General features: G+C 42.1%; 2 protein-coding genes across 3 annotated transcripts; one reads left to right on the top strand and one right to left on the bottom strand.

The window, feature by feature from the left end:
- Nucleotides 1-11: 11 nt before the first annotated feature.
- On the bottom strand, nt 12-9,703 carry LOC119885515 (bone morphogenetic protein 7-like). The gene is made up of 7 exons (XM_038695582.1): nt 9,150-9,703; nt 4,547-4,736; nt 2,063-2,211; nt 1,561-1,767; nt 1,383-1,453; nt 1,162-1,272; nt 12-1,073 (listed from the first exon to the last, which is right to left on the bottom strand). Exons 1-7 carry the CDS (start codon nt 9,544-9,546, stop codon nt 924-926), a joined length of 1,275 nt encoding a protein of 424 aa, XP_038551510.1. The 5' UTR covers nt 9,547-9,703; the 3' UTR covers nt 12-923.
- A 1,402-nt stretch (nt 9,704-11,105) lies between these two features.
- On the top strand, nt 11,106-17,123 carry rae1 (ribonucleic acid export 1). Of its 2 annotated transcripts, XM_038695585.1 has the most exons (13): nt 11,107-11,228; nt 11,835-11,952; nt 12,074-12,178; nt 12,346-12,438; nt 12,528-12,614; nt 12,696-12,782; nt 13,399-13,470; nt 14,203-14,310; nt 14,502-14,608; nt 14,802-14,877; nt 15,484-15,678; nt 15,801-15,886; nt 16,505-17,123. In XM_038695585.1, coding segments are annotated over exons 2-13 (1,107 nt in total). In that variant the 5' UTR covers nt 11,107-11,228; nt 11,835-11,862; the 3' UTR covers nt 16,506-17,123. The 2 variants fall into 2 exon arrangements, with proteins under 2 accessions (XP_038551511.1, XP_038551513.1); XM_038695583.1 differs by lacking the exon at nt 16,505-17,123 and having other exon boundaries at nt 11,106-11,228; nt 15,801-15,890.
- The last annotated feature ends 860 nt before the right edge of the window (nt 17,124-17,983 follow it).

The following is a 17,983-nucleotide window of genomic DNA, read 5'->3' as shown; positions in this document are numbered from 1 at the left end:
CACCCACCTGCTTCTTGTTTGATAGTTTCCATTTATTCAACTACTGAAATCTGACAAAATAAAATTACAGCTTCCCTTTGCCCACCTGCAGCTCTGGTCTGACGCCAGATGGCAGCTGCAGTCTGGGCAATGGTGTGCACACCCTGATGTCCGTCTCTTGAAGACGAATCACTGACATCTTGCAGACTATGTGCCTTTCACAGGACTGGTGATATATGACTGCACCAGGAAACCAGGCCGAATAGGCAGGCCTTTCAGTCCCACACACTGTTATTAACAGTCTGGGCTGTCATTCTCGAGAAAGAACTGAGATCCTCTACATCAGCTGCGCGCACACACACACAAGCTGCTAGATGTCTTACACCTGACCAGGTTCAAAGGGCCTCATGAACAACCAGTCCAACACCAGTGAAGAGTACTTTTTTTTCTTATGGGGTGCATCCAGCTGTTCCAATAGAGAAGGTGTAGTAGTTCAACAGGAAGATGGAGATGTAAAGTTTTATGAGCTGTGACATCAGTTACCAAATGCACATTTCCAACAAGGCAATATGTTATCTTCTGATGCCTCACAAGAGAATTCAACTGCAGATGGATACGTGTTGCACATCAGGGAAAATAGTAACTTTCTGCTTTCAGTTTCTAGCACTACTCGGAGTCTTTTTAGTGCACTTTTTCTAGTTACGCTGAAAGGAAAACAAAAAGAAATGCCTTTCTCTGCGAAATTGTGGTGGTAGTTAATACTGCATGGGAGGCTCAGCTGCTGGTCATTAAAAACAGTACACCAGATTAAAGCTCATTTTGTGGCAGGAGCTCCCTGGTGACCAACCAGTCAATCATCTTTGTCCCTGGTTCATTCACTTCCAACTTTCTTTAAAACGTCCCTCCTCCGGATTTGCCGAGCTCACAGGAGGGGACATGAGCGGTTAGTGACAGCCACAGGCTCTGACCACCATGTTGCGGTACTTCTTGAGGATGACGTTGGAGCTGTCGTCAAAGTAGAGCACTGAGATGCCATGGAGCTGCGTTGGGGCACAGCAGGGCTTGGGCACCGTATCAGGGTTGATAAAGTGCACCTGTGGTTAGAAGAAGCATAAACTATTCCTCGCAGAAAGTGGAGGTTGTAATGAAAGTGCCTGTCATCAGGGGCTGTTTGGGACTTACCAGAGTTTGCACAATAGCATGATTGGTGGCGTTCATGTAGGAGTTGAGAGGGAAGGCACATTCTCCCTCGCAGTAGTACGCTGCGTAGCCCTCTGGTGCTATGATCCAGTCCTGATCAGAGTAAAAGCACAGGCATATGTCTAAATGTTACATTTTGGAAATAAAAAAAATAAAAGTGGAATTGTATTAAAATGAGATCAAATGAAAAGATCTGATTGTACCTGCCATCCCAAATCTCTGAAACTGACATACAGCTCGTGCTTTTTACATCCCTCTTTAGAGATGCCATTATCTGAAATTGACAACATGCAAGTATGAGTACACACAAGTACCAAAGCACAAAAAGTCGGTCAAAGTTGATTAGAGTCTATTATAATGAGATCTGAAAGGTTGAGGCACCTGTTGCAGCCTCCACTGCCTTAAGTGCATCTTGGACAGTCCTCTGAGGTTTGGAGCGGTTAGACTGGCGCCCCTTGTGCCCGTGGGCAGAGCGGACGCTGCGGAAGCGCACCTCATTGGCTTTGAAGAAGGCAACCATGAAGGGCTGTTTATCCTGAGGTCCACTGCCAGTCACCAGCCCTGCCAGCTGGGGGTTCCTCCTCTGGCCTGCAGAGGGAGACAGGGTAAACAAAATGAATTGCAAGTCTCAACCACTGAAGATGACAACAACACATCTAAGTCTCTACTGAACAATCATTTGTTCATCCTAATGTGACCACAACAACCACAATCATAAATTGAACTCTGTAAGAACTCACTACACACATTTATTAAATATGTTGTGGTCCATTTCACCATAGGACCTAAAGAGCATTAAATCATCCAGACAAAGACCGTTATCTTGCTGCTGTTGCCGTTATGGATCCCTCTCCATCTTAGTTAATGTATAGCAATGACTGACCGTGACTGTCCTCCAGGACCAGGCACAGGCCGAGGTTCTGCTCAGGGTTGGCCAGCCAGAGGTTACTAGTGTCAGTCAGGTCAAAGACCAGCCAGCCCTCCTCTGCAGCCCACACTTCTCGCTGGTCCAGCAGCAAAAGCTCCACTTTACTGAGAAGAGGACAACAAGTCATTGAATTCAAGGCATTTTATGGCTAAAAGCATTGAGTGTCAGAACATATGCTTTCAGTGGGGTATCCCTGGCTGGCTGCAGACATTAACCATCCCAAATAAACTTTGTATTTAATGGGCTAAAAAAAATGCAAAACAACATGTGTGGTCCTGTAATAGCTACAGTGCAGTTAGATTAGGACAACTTGTGTTATGTTGTTTTGACTAAAAACACATTGGCTTTGAGGTTAAAGTGCCCATTTTCAGCCTTGTGTTTGAAGGAGTTTACCCTGTCCATACTCGAGAAACAGTATAGGAATCGTTTTAGGACAATTCAGCAAAAAAGTAACACATTAAAGGCAAACGAGAGAGTATATGTCCAAACTGTGGAATGTTGCTGAAGTCAGACACCTGATCTCAATCCAACTGAGAGTGCGTTTCATTTGATGAAACTGAAGGTGAACTAAATTAAACAAATTAATATGGCTGTAGTGTTGATGTATGTGGCTGCAAAGGAACCAAATATAAAAAAAAAAAAATATCACTTTAATTACATTTGTTGTTATTTGGCTAATTGCTTTGATTCACCTAAAACTGTTCAACTAAAAAATAAAAATAAAAAAAATAAAAATGAAAGGGCTACAGTTCCTATATTTGATCATCTGAGTCTCTCTCTCTCTCTCTCTCTCTCACTTTCAAGTGAAAGCTGAGAGACAACTGTTTAACAGCAACACAACAGAAAATGTGTCACTGTCCTAAAGATTTTGAGCTGCACTGTAAATGCACTGAATCCAGACAAATAAATGTGTAAATCAGAAAAACAAACCTAAATTTTCCATGGTAAATTGATTCAGCAGAAATTCATTATGCAACACACACTGTTGATGGACGGATGCATTTCAAATAGTACATTAACACAATAAACATAATAAATCATTTTAATGCAAGATTAAAGAAGTTTTTGTCATTTCAGCCTCTAAACAATATGTGGAGTCGTCAAGTGACACCCTGATACACCATGTATCCACCCAAACTGAACAGCCATAATGAAAGGAGCACTTTCTTAACATCCCAGAAGAAAACTCCTATACTAATATGTGCCGTCTTCAGGGCCGATTTTACAGACAATAGCTTTAACAGATTGAGTTTCAGGCCCTCAGGCAGATGTCTGTCTTAAATCCTGCCGCCTGCTCGTCTGTGTGGAGTGGCCTTTGTGTGTCTGAATGACAATAGTGTTGCCCTTAACACCATCGTCAGCCCCACTGTCACCGGTGAAGGACTTAAATCTACTGCCTGCACATGATTCTGTCAGCTCACTTCTGGCGCAGAAGTAGCGGGGTGACAAGACTTCAAAATGTGAGTGATAGAACTTTGATTTGTGAGAAAGAAGGGGGCGTGTGGAGTCTTTAAATCAGATGATTTGTCATGTTGTTATCCAGTTTCAGATGTGGTGTGAAACATGAAAACAGGGTGAGAGCAACACAGAAGGTGGCAGACAGTCTGATAGACAGAAATATGGCAGAGTAGCCAACGTTGTAAGAGAAAGAGAGTAAACTGACGCCTTAAGGGTCAAGAGTGTTATTTGTGGTTGGAGCTGTGTGTTATAAATGTATGTCTCTTGGGATATGGCAGTGTGAGAGAAAAGTTGCTCTGGAGAGAACCGCTGCGTTTCTGTAAGTGACACTAATGTCTGTGTAAACAGCTTCGACGCTGACACCAACATCGGCAGATATAACCTATGGGGAAATGCAGACAGACCGATCTGTGTGCACTTACAGCAGCCTAACAACCAGCTATCACAGAAAAAACACACAGTAGCATGATGTGTCTGTTCTCAGGACAAAAACAACATTACTCAAGCTATGTCTCTAACGTAAGAGGATAAAATAAGTTACAATGAAGACTTAGAAAAATGCTTTTAAGAGTGCTGGCATTAATTAGTTGAATTGTAATAAGTTTTTCCTCTAGTGCAACCATCACGAAAATATTTTTGTATATTTTGGTTTTGAGTGCTGATGCAAATGTAGCATGCTAAAACATGTTAGCATTGCCATCGTGAGTATGTTAGTGTGGTGATGCTAGCATTTAGCTGGAAGAAGTGCTGTGCAGAATTTAATCATTTGAGAGAATTATTATAGAATAATTTTGTTTTCGAATAAATATTATAGAATAATTGAGAATTTTCTTATTTGAGTGAACAAATTCCTAAATGCTAAACACTACTGATAGGATGAAGCGGATACATATGTCACAGGCTAAAGCAAATCAAGGGTCAGACGCAGTAAAACCAGTAAAGCATCTGTAAAATTTGAGATGGAAAGAAAAACACCCATACTTGTTTGGAGGCTCCTGCAGGACCTGGTACATGCTGACTCTGAATGTCTCGTTCTCGTAGTGTTCCAGTATGAAATCTTTATAAATCCTGAACTCTGCCGCTGTGACAGCCTCGCCCTCTGGAATACGGGAAAGGTCAAATCGAAATTCTCTTCCGTGCTGCTGGTACAGAAGCGCCTGATCTTGACCAACTATCAGGAAGAGAAAATAAGAGAAAGCAACCGACAAGTTGTAAATCAACATTTGATTGATGCTTTGATGTGCTTGATCAAAATGCTCTTTTTAAGTGTATAATCCACCAGATCATGATACTACTATGACCAATAGTTTATTGTTGCCTGCATCAGTTGACACACACACACAAATAATACGTCTGTCCCCCAGAGGGAAAGTTTGTACATCTGAGGAAAAGAAACCACTGTGAGTACAATCAGATGTAAACCAGTCGGTGGTTGCATATCTGTCAAAACTGTTGCTGAATCAAACGATTCTCTAATGTGTGTCACTCTGCCCACATCTCGGAAGCCCTCTGTCAGAAACTGGGAAAAATCCTGCTTCCATGAGTGAAGTGATTGATCTAAAACATCACTTAAGTCAAGTCTGCCATACGTGCCAATGTGGGGGAGAAAAAAAACACACACTCAGGCTCAGTTTGGCTCCCTGTTTAAACTGCACATATGTGCTGACCACAAGAAAAGGCCTGTTAAGGCACTGCCCGGAAAACCACAGCAGCCAGTGTGCGTTTATAAACACACTCACAGAAAGTATAGAGAGACACACAAAGTCATGTGTGATTTAACTACCAGAGTCTGTCCCACCCACACTTCCATGATCATTTTGCCATGTACATGCATGTCCACAGATGTCATTCTGATTGTAGAGGATAAAGTAAATCAGCAGTAGCTGATGACGCCCTGAGCTCAGACTTTCCAGAAGAACGGTGGTCAGAAAGAAGTTTCCTGAAGCTTTCCAGAGTTGTGTTTTTACAGCATTAGTCAATGTGTTTGTCCTTGGAAAGAGCAGTGGAGGTCTCTGGTGAAGGTGTGCAGAGCGGCGCAGCGATTAGCCACCTTAAACACATCCTGCCCACTGGCATACACCATGACATCATCGTGACATCACCCTGTTGATGGTCCACTATTGTTTCAGTGCACAGACGATCATACTCACAGCACCCTAAAACTAGAAACAGAACTGTTTTTTCATGAAAGAGCACACACGCACAGTCTTCTAAAAACATTGTAATACACGACACAAAACACACACACACACACACACACACACACACACCTCATCGTCAAGAGCGGTGCATTCTGAACCCTGCTAGTCATTTGTTTGACCGCAATTAAATGCTGGAAGGGAGCGAGCAGTGTTTTTATGAAAGCAATAATTGCTTGTAAGGACTTGGTGTGTTTACGTTAGGGACCATTAGCTGCAGAGATCAGACCTCAGATATGCAAACTTCCCTCTGGGAGGCATTTCAACACTTCAGATTACTCCCGACACTGCAGGGCCACACAGCCACAAAGCTATCATTAACCTATTGCAATTTTATAGTATATGTTAGTTTTGTTTTTTAAATATATAAATCAGCAAGGGTGGTTTAAAGATGTATCACAATGTCTGCACAAAAACAGAACTCCAAAAATGCAACCTTTGTGAATAAAAACCACTGCTTCAGACGTTATTGACATCATTCCATATCAGACATTTCAACTGATTATAGTTAGCCAAATCTGTTACTCAAGTGAACATTTTCTGCCCCTTCAAAACCTTGAATCTCTGCACATGTTGACATGTGTGACAGCATTGCTTAAACTGTTTTCTTGCTGATTATTAGAACCACCAAAAAGGCTTTTGCTAAACAAATATTGCACCTATACATAAATCTGCAAAGGAATGCAGCACCACGTCTGCTTATTAATGACAGAGAGTCTTAGATCTACTGAAACAGACTGACAAAGTGACTCTGTTCAAGATTTGAAAGACAGAAGTGGAGTTAAAATGCCTCTCGTCAGATGCTACCATGCAATGACAATTCCAGCTTCAGACCAACAAGAAAGGAATTATTTTGCACACACACACACACACACACACACACACTATATATATATAAATAATGAGGAAGTTAATGAGATTTTCTTGAGGGGCAAAAGAAATTCTTGGTGCTCCTTATGCTTCCTAGAGCTTAGCAGGACAAACACATTTCTTCCTGCTTGTTCTCAAAAACACAATACACCTTCTGTTCAGAGATATGGTCATTCCTCCAGAAGGAGAGTATTTTGCACTCTGTTTTTAATGAAAGCCAGTGACGTTTCTGGTCATTAAGCCTTTTTCCCATGCTCTGCAGGTGTGTTGTGGTCGAGGCAAGAAAGCCCATACTGAACACACGTGTACACATCTCCAGGCAAAGATTTCAGCTGCAGTAAACAAGACGGTCGACGTGACAAGTAGCAGAGCGGAGAACGGCGGAACAGCCGATAAGACTGATTCAGGCCTCTGCACTACATTCAATCTCCTTTATAAACAACAACTGTGCAGCACAATAGCAGCCGCCTTGTGTAATGTTGCATGACAATGAGTCGAATGCTTTCTGCCGGTGATTCTGAAGTACGACCTGTGGTTTGGCATTCGAACACATGTAAACATATGCAGCCATGTATCAGCATGTGTGAAGTGATGTGATTTAGTGTATGTGTGTTGACTTTACAATATTACTACACAAGCTCTCAGATATTGTTTAACAAATGAAAAGGAGGGATTGATTTTCCCTTTAATGTTTCTGAATCCTTTCCCTCTAAAATAATTAATTTCACTTAAAGATACTGAGTAAATGAGGTTGATGGGTTATAATATAAAACTCTTCTAAGCCCTTTCCACCTGCAGGATATATAAATTGATGCACTGGGAGAAGGGGCTGGGCAGGTCTACAGCAGCTCTCCCTCAATGGAAGCTGTGGTCTTTGGACGGGAAATACCATAATCCAGTTTGGTCTTGAAGCGATCATCCAAGGACCACCAAGATAGAGTCACTCCAGCATAATGAGGGAGCCCCAGCTAAAAACTCATCAGCACAGGAGGCCGTGGTGGGCTTGAGAGAAAAATAATACACTCATTGCACCCTTTTTCCCTCCTTCCTCTTTATAATCAAACTCTTCAGATGTGGAACCACATAAATCTGTTATGAGTTTTCAGAAACAATGTTTCCAGATCTCATTAGCTTAAGACTGTCAGTTAAAAGTTCACCACTGAGGACATTAAATGTTATGTTTGCGAAATCTCCAAATGTTTTGTATTAACTGCATGTTTATGAGCTGGTCGAAAAACAACTCTAAATGACAAACAAACAGAGGAGAAGGTTAAAAGTTTCTCTGAGGCGTATCTCAGATGAGCAAACTTCATCTCTTTACATTGACCCATAACCCTGCTCGAAGCCGCGAGGCAGTAGAGGGGCATAATGAAGACAGGGGTTGGTTTTGGATGTAACCACATCCGGATAAAAGCCACAGGCACCATGCCGTCTGCTGTTTCACCATAGTGATATCAGAGCCTCCGCAGGATCTCCAAGGGAAACAAAGGCAGGATTTGCCTTTTATAAATTCAATAATGTCTGAGTGAGCCCCAAATCCCACCTGCGACCCCGGTGATTTACGCCCTCCAAACAAACGGACACATACATGCAGGAATGCACTGCAAACACACAAACACCTGCACTAACAGAGATTACTACAGCAAGAGCGTGTTTAGATGCAGTTTGTATCTTGAGCTTGGTCAACTTATCTCTCACTCCCTCAGGGTTTAGAAATGCCTGTTCAATTCCTAGTCATGTGAAACAAAGCCATGCTAAAGCCTCACCCCCAGAGCTTTGAAGGGATGCATGTTGACATAACATTTATAGCTATGCATAATGTTCGATTTCATGTGAAGAAAGTGATTTATTAGCCACAATGTCAGAGACACTGGCTTTTGCATACACTTAACTATGGCCCTCTGTTGCAGTGGCACAGATCACAGATCAGATAACATGATGAGTTTAAGTAGTCATTGACGCTTTGCAAAGAATAGCCTACTCAGGTGAAATATTTTCTCTGATATTTTATTATTTTTATATAACTTGCATGTGTTTATTCTATATTTATATATTTCTACATTCATTTATGTCAGCTGTATGTTTGTCTAGGTGTAGCACCTTATCGCCAAAGCAAATTCCTCATGTGTAAAACACTACTTGGCAATTAAGCAGCTGTTTCTGATTAGCCTAAATTGTTGATTTTAATAAGCGTTTAGACAGTAAACCAAGCCCCTGTAGTATTATTTAGAGCAGTGTTTCCCCAACCTTCTCCTGGAGTAGGCTACCCCTTGTCCTGCATGTCCCTGCTCCCGCACAGATTTTTGATTTAAGCAGCTTCAGCAGTTCATAACGAGTTGATCATTTGAATCAGCTGTGTGGGAGCAGAGAGAGATCTAAAACATGGGTATTCCAGGAGGGGGTTGGGAAACACTGATTTAGAGGATACTGGTGATAGCAAAATTTTGGGCACTTGAATCTCTGTCACGGGCACATAATAAAAAATGTTGTTAGTCAAAGTCAGCTTGTAAACTTACCGAGATTGACAAAGCTCATCACAGTGTCTGCGTCATCCAGGAAGCGGCTGTCCTGTGGGGTCAACACGGGGGAAACCTGGGTCGGGAAAACGGGCTTGTAGTAAGAATATCCCGGCGGCTCTGCGTCTGTAGAGATTGTATTGTACAGGTCCAGCATGAACATCGGGGCGGCGTTGTGTTTGGTGTGGACGTGCGGCCGCGGCCGATGCGGCAGCCCCAGGATGGAGAGGATCTCTCGCTGCATCTCCCTGCGTTCTTGGCTCCGCAGCCGCCGCTGGATGAAGCTGGAGCGCACCTCATTGTCCACAGAGAAGTTGGAGAAGGGGACCTGGGTGGTCATCACGAAGTAACCCCACGACAGGAGGGTCATTAGCGTCGCCAAGGCGCCTGTCACCATTTTACACAAATTTTACGCGTGGCTCTAACTAGTCGAAACATAAAACTGGGGTTTCCTACAGAAAGAGTTCTGCTCGTTGTGGGATTAAAACATAGTGTCTTCTGTCAATTTATAAAATCAATCCCTTATCATCTATAGCTGCGCACTGTCTTGGTGTGATGCAGCTGTGCGCTCCTCTTGAAGTTACTTGGGAATGGATTTTATTGAGGGGTTGTGTCAGGGGAGGGGAAGGAGGGGTTCAGAGTGGGATAAACCAAGACTGGAAAGACTGGGAGAGCGTGAGGGGGTGAATCAATGAATAGTAGGGTGAGAATAGACCAGTGTCATATCATGAAATGCACTTTCCTATCTTGGTAATTGGGCGTGGACCTTTCAAACCAAAGTGGCCCATCACTGCGTCCTTTGTTTGGACGTGATTGTTTGGCCACTAACGAAAGTGAACTGTAATTGTTCATATCTGATTATCACAACTTTTCCCAGTTGGTCTCTCCTTTTTCTTTTTGCAAGCAGTAACCTGCAGCCAGACCTATCTGGTGTGACCATCCCATGATTCATCACTTACAACATCAAAGGTCACATGTACTTCTTTTCAAATCCTATCTATTTAGCTTAGAGCATATCTGGACAGTTTGGATCTATTATCACTGAGCTTCAAACCCTGTACACACGAAGATATCCTCCAACACTGTCAAATGATCAGTCTAAAGGTAAAGAGGGAAAATCCTCAAATCCCTTCTTCAATGCAGACACCTTTGAACTCAAACAATAAACTCAGGCCCACCCTAATTGTTGAGGGTTTGAGTGATCAGCAGCAGCAGCAGCAGCACAGGCACATGAAGGGACATGCCAATAGCCCCGGTGATTTACTACAACAAAGTTTAAAGCACTCCGCTGTGAATACTTTCATAAGAGTTAATGGGGGTGGGGGTTGGCAATGACTGAAAAAGCAAGAATCCAAGAGTTAAGTACAGACTATACACCACTTTACACAAGTTTAAAGAACTTGTGCAGTTGCGTTGGCATTTACTGTCTTTAGGAAGAAAGTAAATGTGTCATAGCCACAGACTGAAATGGCCTTTTACTAATGTGCATGTTGTGTATAGGGGCTACCAGAAACATCCATAAATGAACTAAAACCACAAAACCAAAGTTCCATGAGCACCATGCACAACTCACTTGAGATGTTTTTTCCCAGAAGAGGTCACTTTACATGGCTCATCCCTGCATACACATATAAACAACAAGAGTCCTCCCTATATCCACTACAAACATTTGTAAACCACCCTACTGCTATAATGACAACAATTTAAGGCTGTAAAATGAGTTTTGGCCAAGGAATTTTCAGCAATGCCAACAGGCCCTCTAACTGACTCTATTCAGCCACATCATCATCCGTTATGGGACCATTTTGGTTGATACCTTTGGTAGCTACACTTGCTGGGATAATCTAGCTATAGACGAGATACATAAACTAAATTCATCAGTCAGACACACTCATTCCAAAGTCCCGGGTTACTTTCCATGGTAAAGTGACTTGCTGTCATGCAGCGCCTCCAAGCGTCTACTCTTGAAATAGCACAGGGCCCGATACGTCACTAAACTGCGACACAGCGAGGGAAAGCGCCACATTTTGCTGCGCCAAGTTATTTTGGCATTTTCAGCGTTGCCAGTTTATAGTCGGGGTATGTACTTTTATTCATGTAGTTAACAGAGGGTGCTGCTGGTGATACAGTGTTTAAATATGGTGTTTGAAAAGTCAGCACATGAAAGTTTTTAATCTAGCCAACCGGCCACAGATGGTCTCAATAACTGATCTAGCTAACGTTAGCTAGCGTTGAATTATCTACCCGTATATATTTTCTGACCCACGTAATGGTTAAAATAGTAGCAAATACGCCCATACGTATGAATATCATACACTTAGACTGTTAAATGTTACCACGCTAGCTTGTATTTAGGAGCTTGCAGCGGTAGCGTTAATTGATGCTAACGTTAGTTAGCGTTAACATTCACTGCTAGCTGTCCAGCTAACTTACGTCTTCAAGTGTTTTGGTTTACGCGAACTGTTACGCATGTTAGCTTTTATCTAATCTATATCATTAGTGTTGAACTTGCTAATTGAGTGATTTGATGAACGTCTGGTTGCAAAGGTGATTTAGTGTAATGCTATAACATTAAAGTTCCACATATTGTATTTTCTTGATTGAACGGCCTTTTGGATTCAACGCTACATCCAGTTTGCTAACAACATGGCTTTTGATCATTTTGATGCACGTCTGCTCTCTTAGGCGCACATTAGGACAACGTTAATGCACAATGAGTTTATTTGGGACAAACACCGGGTTTGGGACAGGAGGGACCGGTGTCTTTGGAAACACAACAACAGACAGCCACAATCCCATGAAGGTAAACCAGCGGAGTACTGGAGAAAATGCATGTTTTTTATATATCATTATCAGTGGAAACTGCAATTTTGCCTGATTAATTGACAGCTTAATAATTTTCTTTGTTGTTTATGTTCCTACAGGATGTTGAAGTGACTTCACCTCCAGATGACAGCATCAGCTGTCTGGCTTTCAGTCCTCCCACCATGCCAGGGAACTTCCTCATTGGAGGATCCTGGGCCAATGATGTCAGTTAGTTATTCTATTCATGACTATGAATGGTTATTTTAATATGAGATTTGAATACACCTGAGGTCCAGGAGGATGCCTTCACCGGGCCTGTCTTCCATGAAGGACTTCTCCACTCGATCATGAGTTTGTAGTAAACACAGTATGTTGTATCATCTAACCTCAGGTCCGGTGCTGGGAGGTGCAGGACAATGGACAGACTGTCCCCAAAGCCCAACAGACGCACGCAGGTCCAGTGCTGGATGCGTGCTGGAGCGATGTAGGTCTCATACAAAGTAGTTTAAGATTACATAGATGCTGCCTGCTGGGCCACAGAATAACTTACGATGAGCTGTTCTCTTTAACCAGGATGGGAGTAAGGTCTTCACTGCTTCATGTGATAAAACAGCCAAGATGTGGGATCTTAACAGCAATCAAGCAATGCAGATTGCACAGGTTGGCTGAGTGCTCCCAGATCAGTTGTGTGGTTTTAAGGAGGAAGCAGAATCATCTGACTCTTACCTTTTCTCTTCACAGCATGAGGGTCCGATCAAATCAATCCACTGGATAAAAGCCCCAAACTACAGCTGCATCATGACTGGCAGTTGGGACAAAACACTGAAGGTACAACAGCCATTTGAACGCATCTGTTTAAAAAAAACATACATTCACTTTAGGGTCACAAGATCTGAAAAAAAACAAGACAATGAAATATAATCCAGAAAGTCCAGTTTGAATGAGAATCCTTATCAGATACCAAACCACTGCATAGCAGTTTCTAATAATGTTACGTAATCTGCCAGGATGTAAATGTGCACTCACACACACATTTTCACCAATGCAGCATCATACCGGATGACATTGCATTGTGCCAGGTTCAACTTTGCCGAAGCTGTCTATGTTGGCATGCCGTTGTGTCAACGCAGTGGTCCCATTCAAATCAGTCAGAGTGCTACATTTTTTCCACCCAGTGCTTTTGTCTGTCTGAACTCGGCCAAAGGCCTGTGTGGGACATTATGCATCCAAAACAGCTTTTGGTAAACTAAATTTCAATCATCTCTGGACCATCAGTATCTTATCAATTGGTGACGGACACTTTTTGAGCAATTTTTCTTGATATTTTTGTGCAGACACCTAAATGTAACCATAATGATCAATAAAAGAGCCAATCAAAGAGTGTCATATCAAGCTTTGTAGTGTTTAATGTAGCACGTGAAAGCTTTTCTGTTTTTCTCTTCAGTTCTGGGATACCCGCTCTCCCAATCCCATGATGTCTCTGCAGATGCCAGAGAGATGCTACTGTGCAGATGTTGTAAGTGGTTTATGAGGAGTATGACATGAATTTTAAGCTCATGGAATTTTTTGCTCAGGTTGCAGTGTAATAGTTAGTGAAAGCTGTGTGTTTTATGCAATGTTGCGAAGACGTCATTTACTCTTCACAGCAGAGTTGGTCCAGACGGTGAGAAAACAACACACAGCTTTTCAGTAACTATTATACTGCAACCCACAAGGTAGGCAGGTGACACAGGTGCAGTTATGCTGTGGGTAACCAGAGGTGGAAAAAGTATTCAGGTCCATTACTTAAGCAAAAGTACTAATAACATCCCCACTTTGGAAATACTCTACTACAAGTAAAAGTTCTGCATTCTAAACCTTACCAAGGTGAAAGTCTGCAATTATTTATAGCAAAACATGGTCATTTTGCAGTAAAATGGTTCCTGTCTGTGTTTTCCTATTATACATGATGTTTTTGGATTAATATTACTGCTTGATTAGTATGTGTGTTGCACTTAACTGCTGAGATGTTTAAGGTTGAGCTAATTTGAACTATTTTTATATGCTGTTTAATGTAAAGCAAATGATAATATTTTACATTATCATCATGTTAGCACTATTTCAGAACGTACCCTATGTTATTTAGACATAAATCGGGATATATTGTATATTGTGGCACAGCTTAAAAATATCTATTATTTATGAGCTCTATCGTCCAGCCGTACTTGCTGAGTACATAATGGATTACCTCCATGACTGTTGTATGTAGGTATACCCCATGGCGGTGGTTGCCACAGCTGAGAGAGGACTGATAGTGTACCAGCTGGAGAACCAGCCCTCTGAGTTTCGCAGAATAGACTCTCCTCTCAAACATCAGGTGGATTTTTCTAGTATTTTCTTTGTTTTTTTCCCCCCACTATAAATATTTCTCTGCAAACACCCTGGGAGTTTTATGTATGATAATGTATTTATTTCTTGGTGCTAAATATAAAAACAAACTTTGTAAAATATTTTATTTTTCATGTATGACCTTTTGATCCAATTAACTTTATTCCCCTGGTCCCACAGCACCGCTGTGTCGCCATATTCAAGGACAAACAAAACAAGCCCACAGGCTTTGCACTGGGAAGTATTGAGGGCCGAGTGGCCATCCACTATATCAACCCTCCAAACCCGTGAGTGTCTAGATAAATCAACGTCTTAAAAGTGAATGTGAGTAAGTCTTGCTTTTTCTTTTATCCAGTGAAGTTGAAGCAGGTTTGATTTTTTTGTTTTTTGTTTTTTCATAATGGAAAAGACATTGCTGGTCTTACTGTCCAAGGCCTGTAAGTAAAATATGACTTGAATGTGTTCCCTGATCTCTTTCAGAGCCAAAGACAACTTCACCTTTAAGTGCCACAGGTCCAATGGAACCAACACAACCACTCCACAGGACATCTATGCTGTAAGTTGTTCTGAATTTATAAAATAAAGTGACATTTTGAAAGAAACATATCCTTTGTGCTCTTAAAGGAGATTTTAATGGCATATTTTTATTGGCACATGCACAAATTATACCAGTTTGTGGACTTTATTGTCAAGAGTTTTGGTTCAAAGTGTTACAATAAAAACTCAGGTGTAACTAATAAAGTTAACGATGGATGCCTTTGAACTGCCTAAACTACAGCTAAAATGAATGTAATTAATTACACCTGTGCTTTTTCTATAATGTCATATCTGCGGTAAAACACGTCTGTTAATAGCGTTTCCTTTAGTGCAGTGTTCAGTATTTGAAATCAATTAATGTGAACATGGCTTAGCATTAATGTCATTTTAAATACACCCATTCTTATTTAATTGCTGTGAATAATGGCACGAGTCCCTCTTTTTTATTTCTGTTGCATTTGTCACACCCGCAATTGTCAGAGCAACTTGGTTGACACCGTCTTGCTGGACCGCCCATGTGTATTGTCACGGACTCAATTATTACAGAATAGTCCCTCTGATACACCACTCAGCGTAGTTATGTTCCCCCATTTCTTAATTACTAATGTCCATTTTCTCCCATTAGGTGAATGCCATCTCCTTCCATCCTGTCCATGGCACACTGGCTACTGTGGGCTCAGACGGGCGCTTCAGCTTCTGGGACAAAGACGCTCGCACCAAGTTAAAGACCTCGGAGCAGCTCGACCAGCCCATTACGGCTTGCTGCTTCAACCAAAATGGCAACATCTTTGCATACGCTTCCAGTTACGACTGGTCGAAGGTAGGGGTAAAATCTTTCTGAAAGTTGCGAGCAGGTGTTTTGTATTTCACTACAATGGTTGAAAACTGTTCGCCTCATGCTGGCCTTATTTGTAATATTGTGCTCTTATCTGAATTCCTCAGGGCCATGAGTACTACAACCCCCAGAAAAAGAATTACATCTTCCTGAGGAATGCTGCAGAGGAGCTGAAGCCTCGGAACAAGAAATGGTGAGAGAAGGACAGCCACTGTCTGTAAACATGGAGGCTGCGGTCACCGGACGGGGCTGCCCCACTTTCTCAGTGACCTTGTGACTCACTCTGGGGCCTTTTAAAGGCACCCCATGAGACCTGACGTGCATGGATCTGGGCAGACGATAGACATGATTCAGATCTCCCTGCTGCTACAAGTAGCCATTTTGTATGGTACTGTACTGACCTGGGTGATGTCATTCTGAAGGCTTGTGTAGTTTCTGCTTAAATAGTGTATACAGGCTACCTTGGCGCCTGTACAATCAGGAATATTGGCTTTTTTACAGCATTTATGGCGTGTATTAAGGCTTTGCATTGTATTCAGTGACAAATATTTATATATTTAAATATACTCTTATTTGTTAGATCATGGAGATGATGAAAAGATTCAGGAATTATTGAACATAGGCAAGCAGTTATTTACAGTGAATCAGCCACCATCTGCAAGGATTGATATTTGTTTATTTATTTTGCTGAAGAGTGATCTTGTGCTGTTTGTTGTGTGCAAAAAGGGACACAGTGATCGCCCTCTCAGAAATAAACAAAACCAAAACTCAGACAACTGCTTTGTGACTGACTGCTCCCTCCTGTCTTTAGATTCGTCGTGCCGAGTCACATCTCTTGTGGGGAAATGGGGAAGATCTGCTGCTTTAGTGTGTGTATACGCCCGAGACAGACTCCTTCCTTTCGGCAAGCACCTGGACCAATGCCGTGGTGTTGCGTACTGTGCATGGACCAATCAGAGGGGCCTACCCAACCTGGCGCTGAAGACCGCTGCGTGACATTTGGTCTTAGAGGTTATTGTAGGAGGGGAGGGCTTCATTTGGCATTCATCTTGGTGTTTCAGTTTTGTTTTGTTTTTTTACTGTGTCCAGCTCTTCATTTTTTTTTTTTTTTTATAGCTTTCCAAAGACTTTTCATAATATTGTGATTCGCTGTTATTCCGTGGTTTAGCTCCATTAATGAAACTGAGATGTAAAATAAATATGTGCGTACTATTAGATTTGAACATGTTTATTCCAACCTGAGGGAGAAAATAGGTTTAAAAAAAAAACAACCTATTGTGTTTTGCTGTATAAATGAACTGTATTGTGCATGCGAAACCATGAATATGACCATTCGCTCATATTTCAGCTGTAAATCCTCTTCATCATGTTGGTCTCTGACATTGGCATCACAAAATGATAAACTTTGGACAGCATCTGTATCACATTGACCCCTTCGGCCTGCTTGTTTTAATCAAGGTTTGACCAGCAGGTGGAGCATTTTGCCCTTTGATGTGTTAGCTTTAGCAGTCACCTGTAGAAAAGTCTAGCAGTCACCTGTAGAAAAGTCCACAAACTAAGGTCGGAGAGCTAAATAGGAAAAATGAGATCAAAGCTGGACAGTGGGGTTCTTCTTCCAGGTTAAGTCCTTTTGACAGGGATACACAGCTGGGAATAGAGGGGATTTATCAAGAGGATATGAATGAGGTAGCATGGGCAGCTACAAAGGCCAGGTGTGAAAAGTGAAGCAGTTCATAGAGGAGAAGGTGTGAATTAAATGCCTGTTTATTGAGGTCATTAGAGTATCACCTCACTGTTAGCCTGACCCTGGGTACTTAGCAGTGGAACTCCAAGTCACTGAGGGCGGGAAGATGTGCTGCTGCCAGTTCAGCGGGTCCTCAGCTTTTATGGGGTGACACTGGTATCAACCCTGTAGACAATTCTCTCCTGTACTGCTCAGTCAAGCTGCACCAAGTTTAACTGCACAAAGTCCTCCAGGTTGATGGCAGTCATGATCACGGATGAGATGACTCACTGGCCGCTGTCTATAAGAACCAGGGGGTTGTATTTATTTTGGCAATGAAGCAGTTGGACAACTTTTACTGTTGGATTGACCTGTTGCATAGGACCTTAGGCGCTGCCTTTTTCCGCACAGAGGTTATCAGTGTTTGTGAGCCGCATGCAGAGACATGTAGAATACATTACTGTGGTACTGAAAAGTAAGAGCTTTGAGCTCAAGTACATGCTTTTTTTGTTGCAAAGTGTGTCAATCATTTGCTTTTATGGTAGGTTTATAAGAGGTGGCCTGTTG

Source organism: Micropterus salmoides, unplaced genomic scaffold (assembly GCF_014851395.1).
Source record: "Micropterus salmoides isolate LMB-PRFRI ecotype aquatic unplaced genomic scaffold, ASM1485139v1 Ms_hic_scaffold_4, whole genome shotgun sequence".
Taxonomy (NCBI): Eukaryota; Metazoa; Chordata; class Actinopteri; order Centrarchiformes; family Centrarchidae; genus Micropterus; species Micropterus salmoides.
The sequence above is the reverse complement of the archived record's forward strand: the minus strand, read 5'-3'. Positions and strand labels throughout refer to the sequence as shown.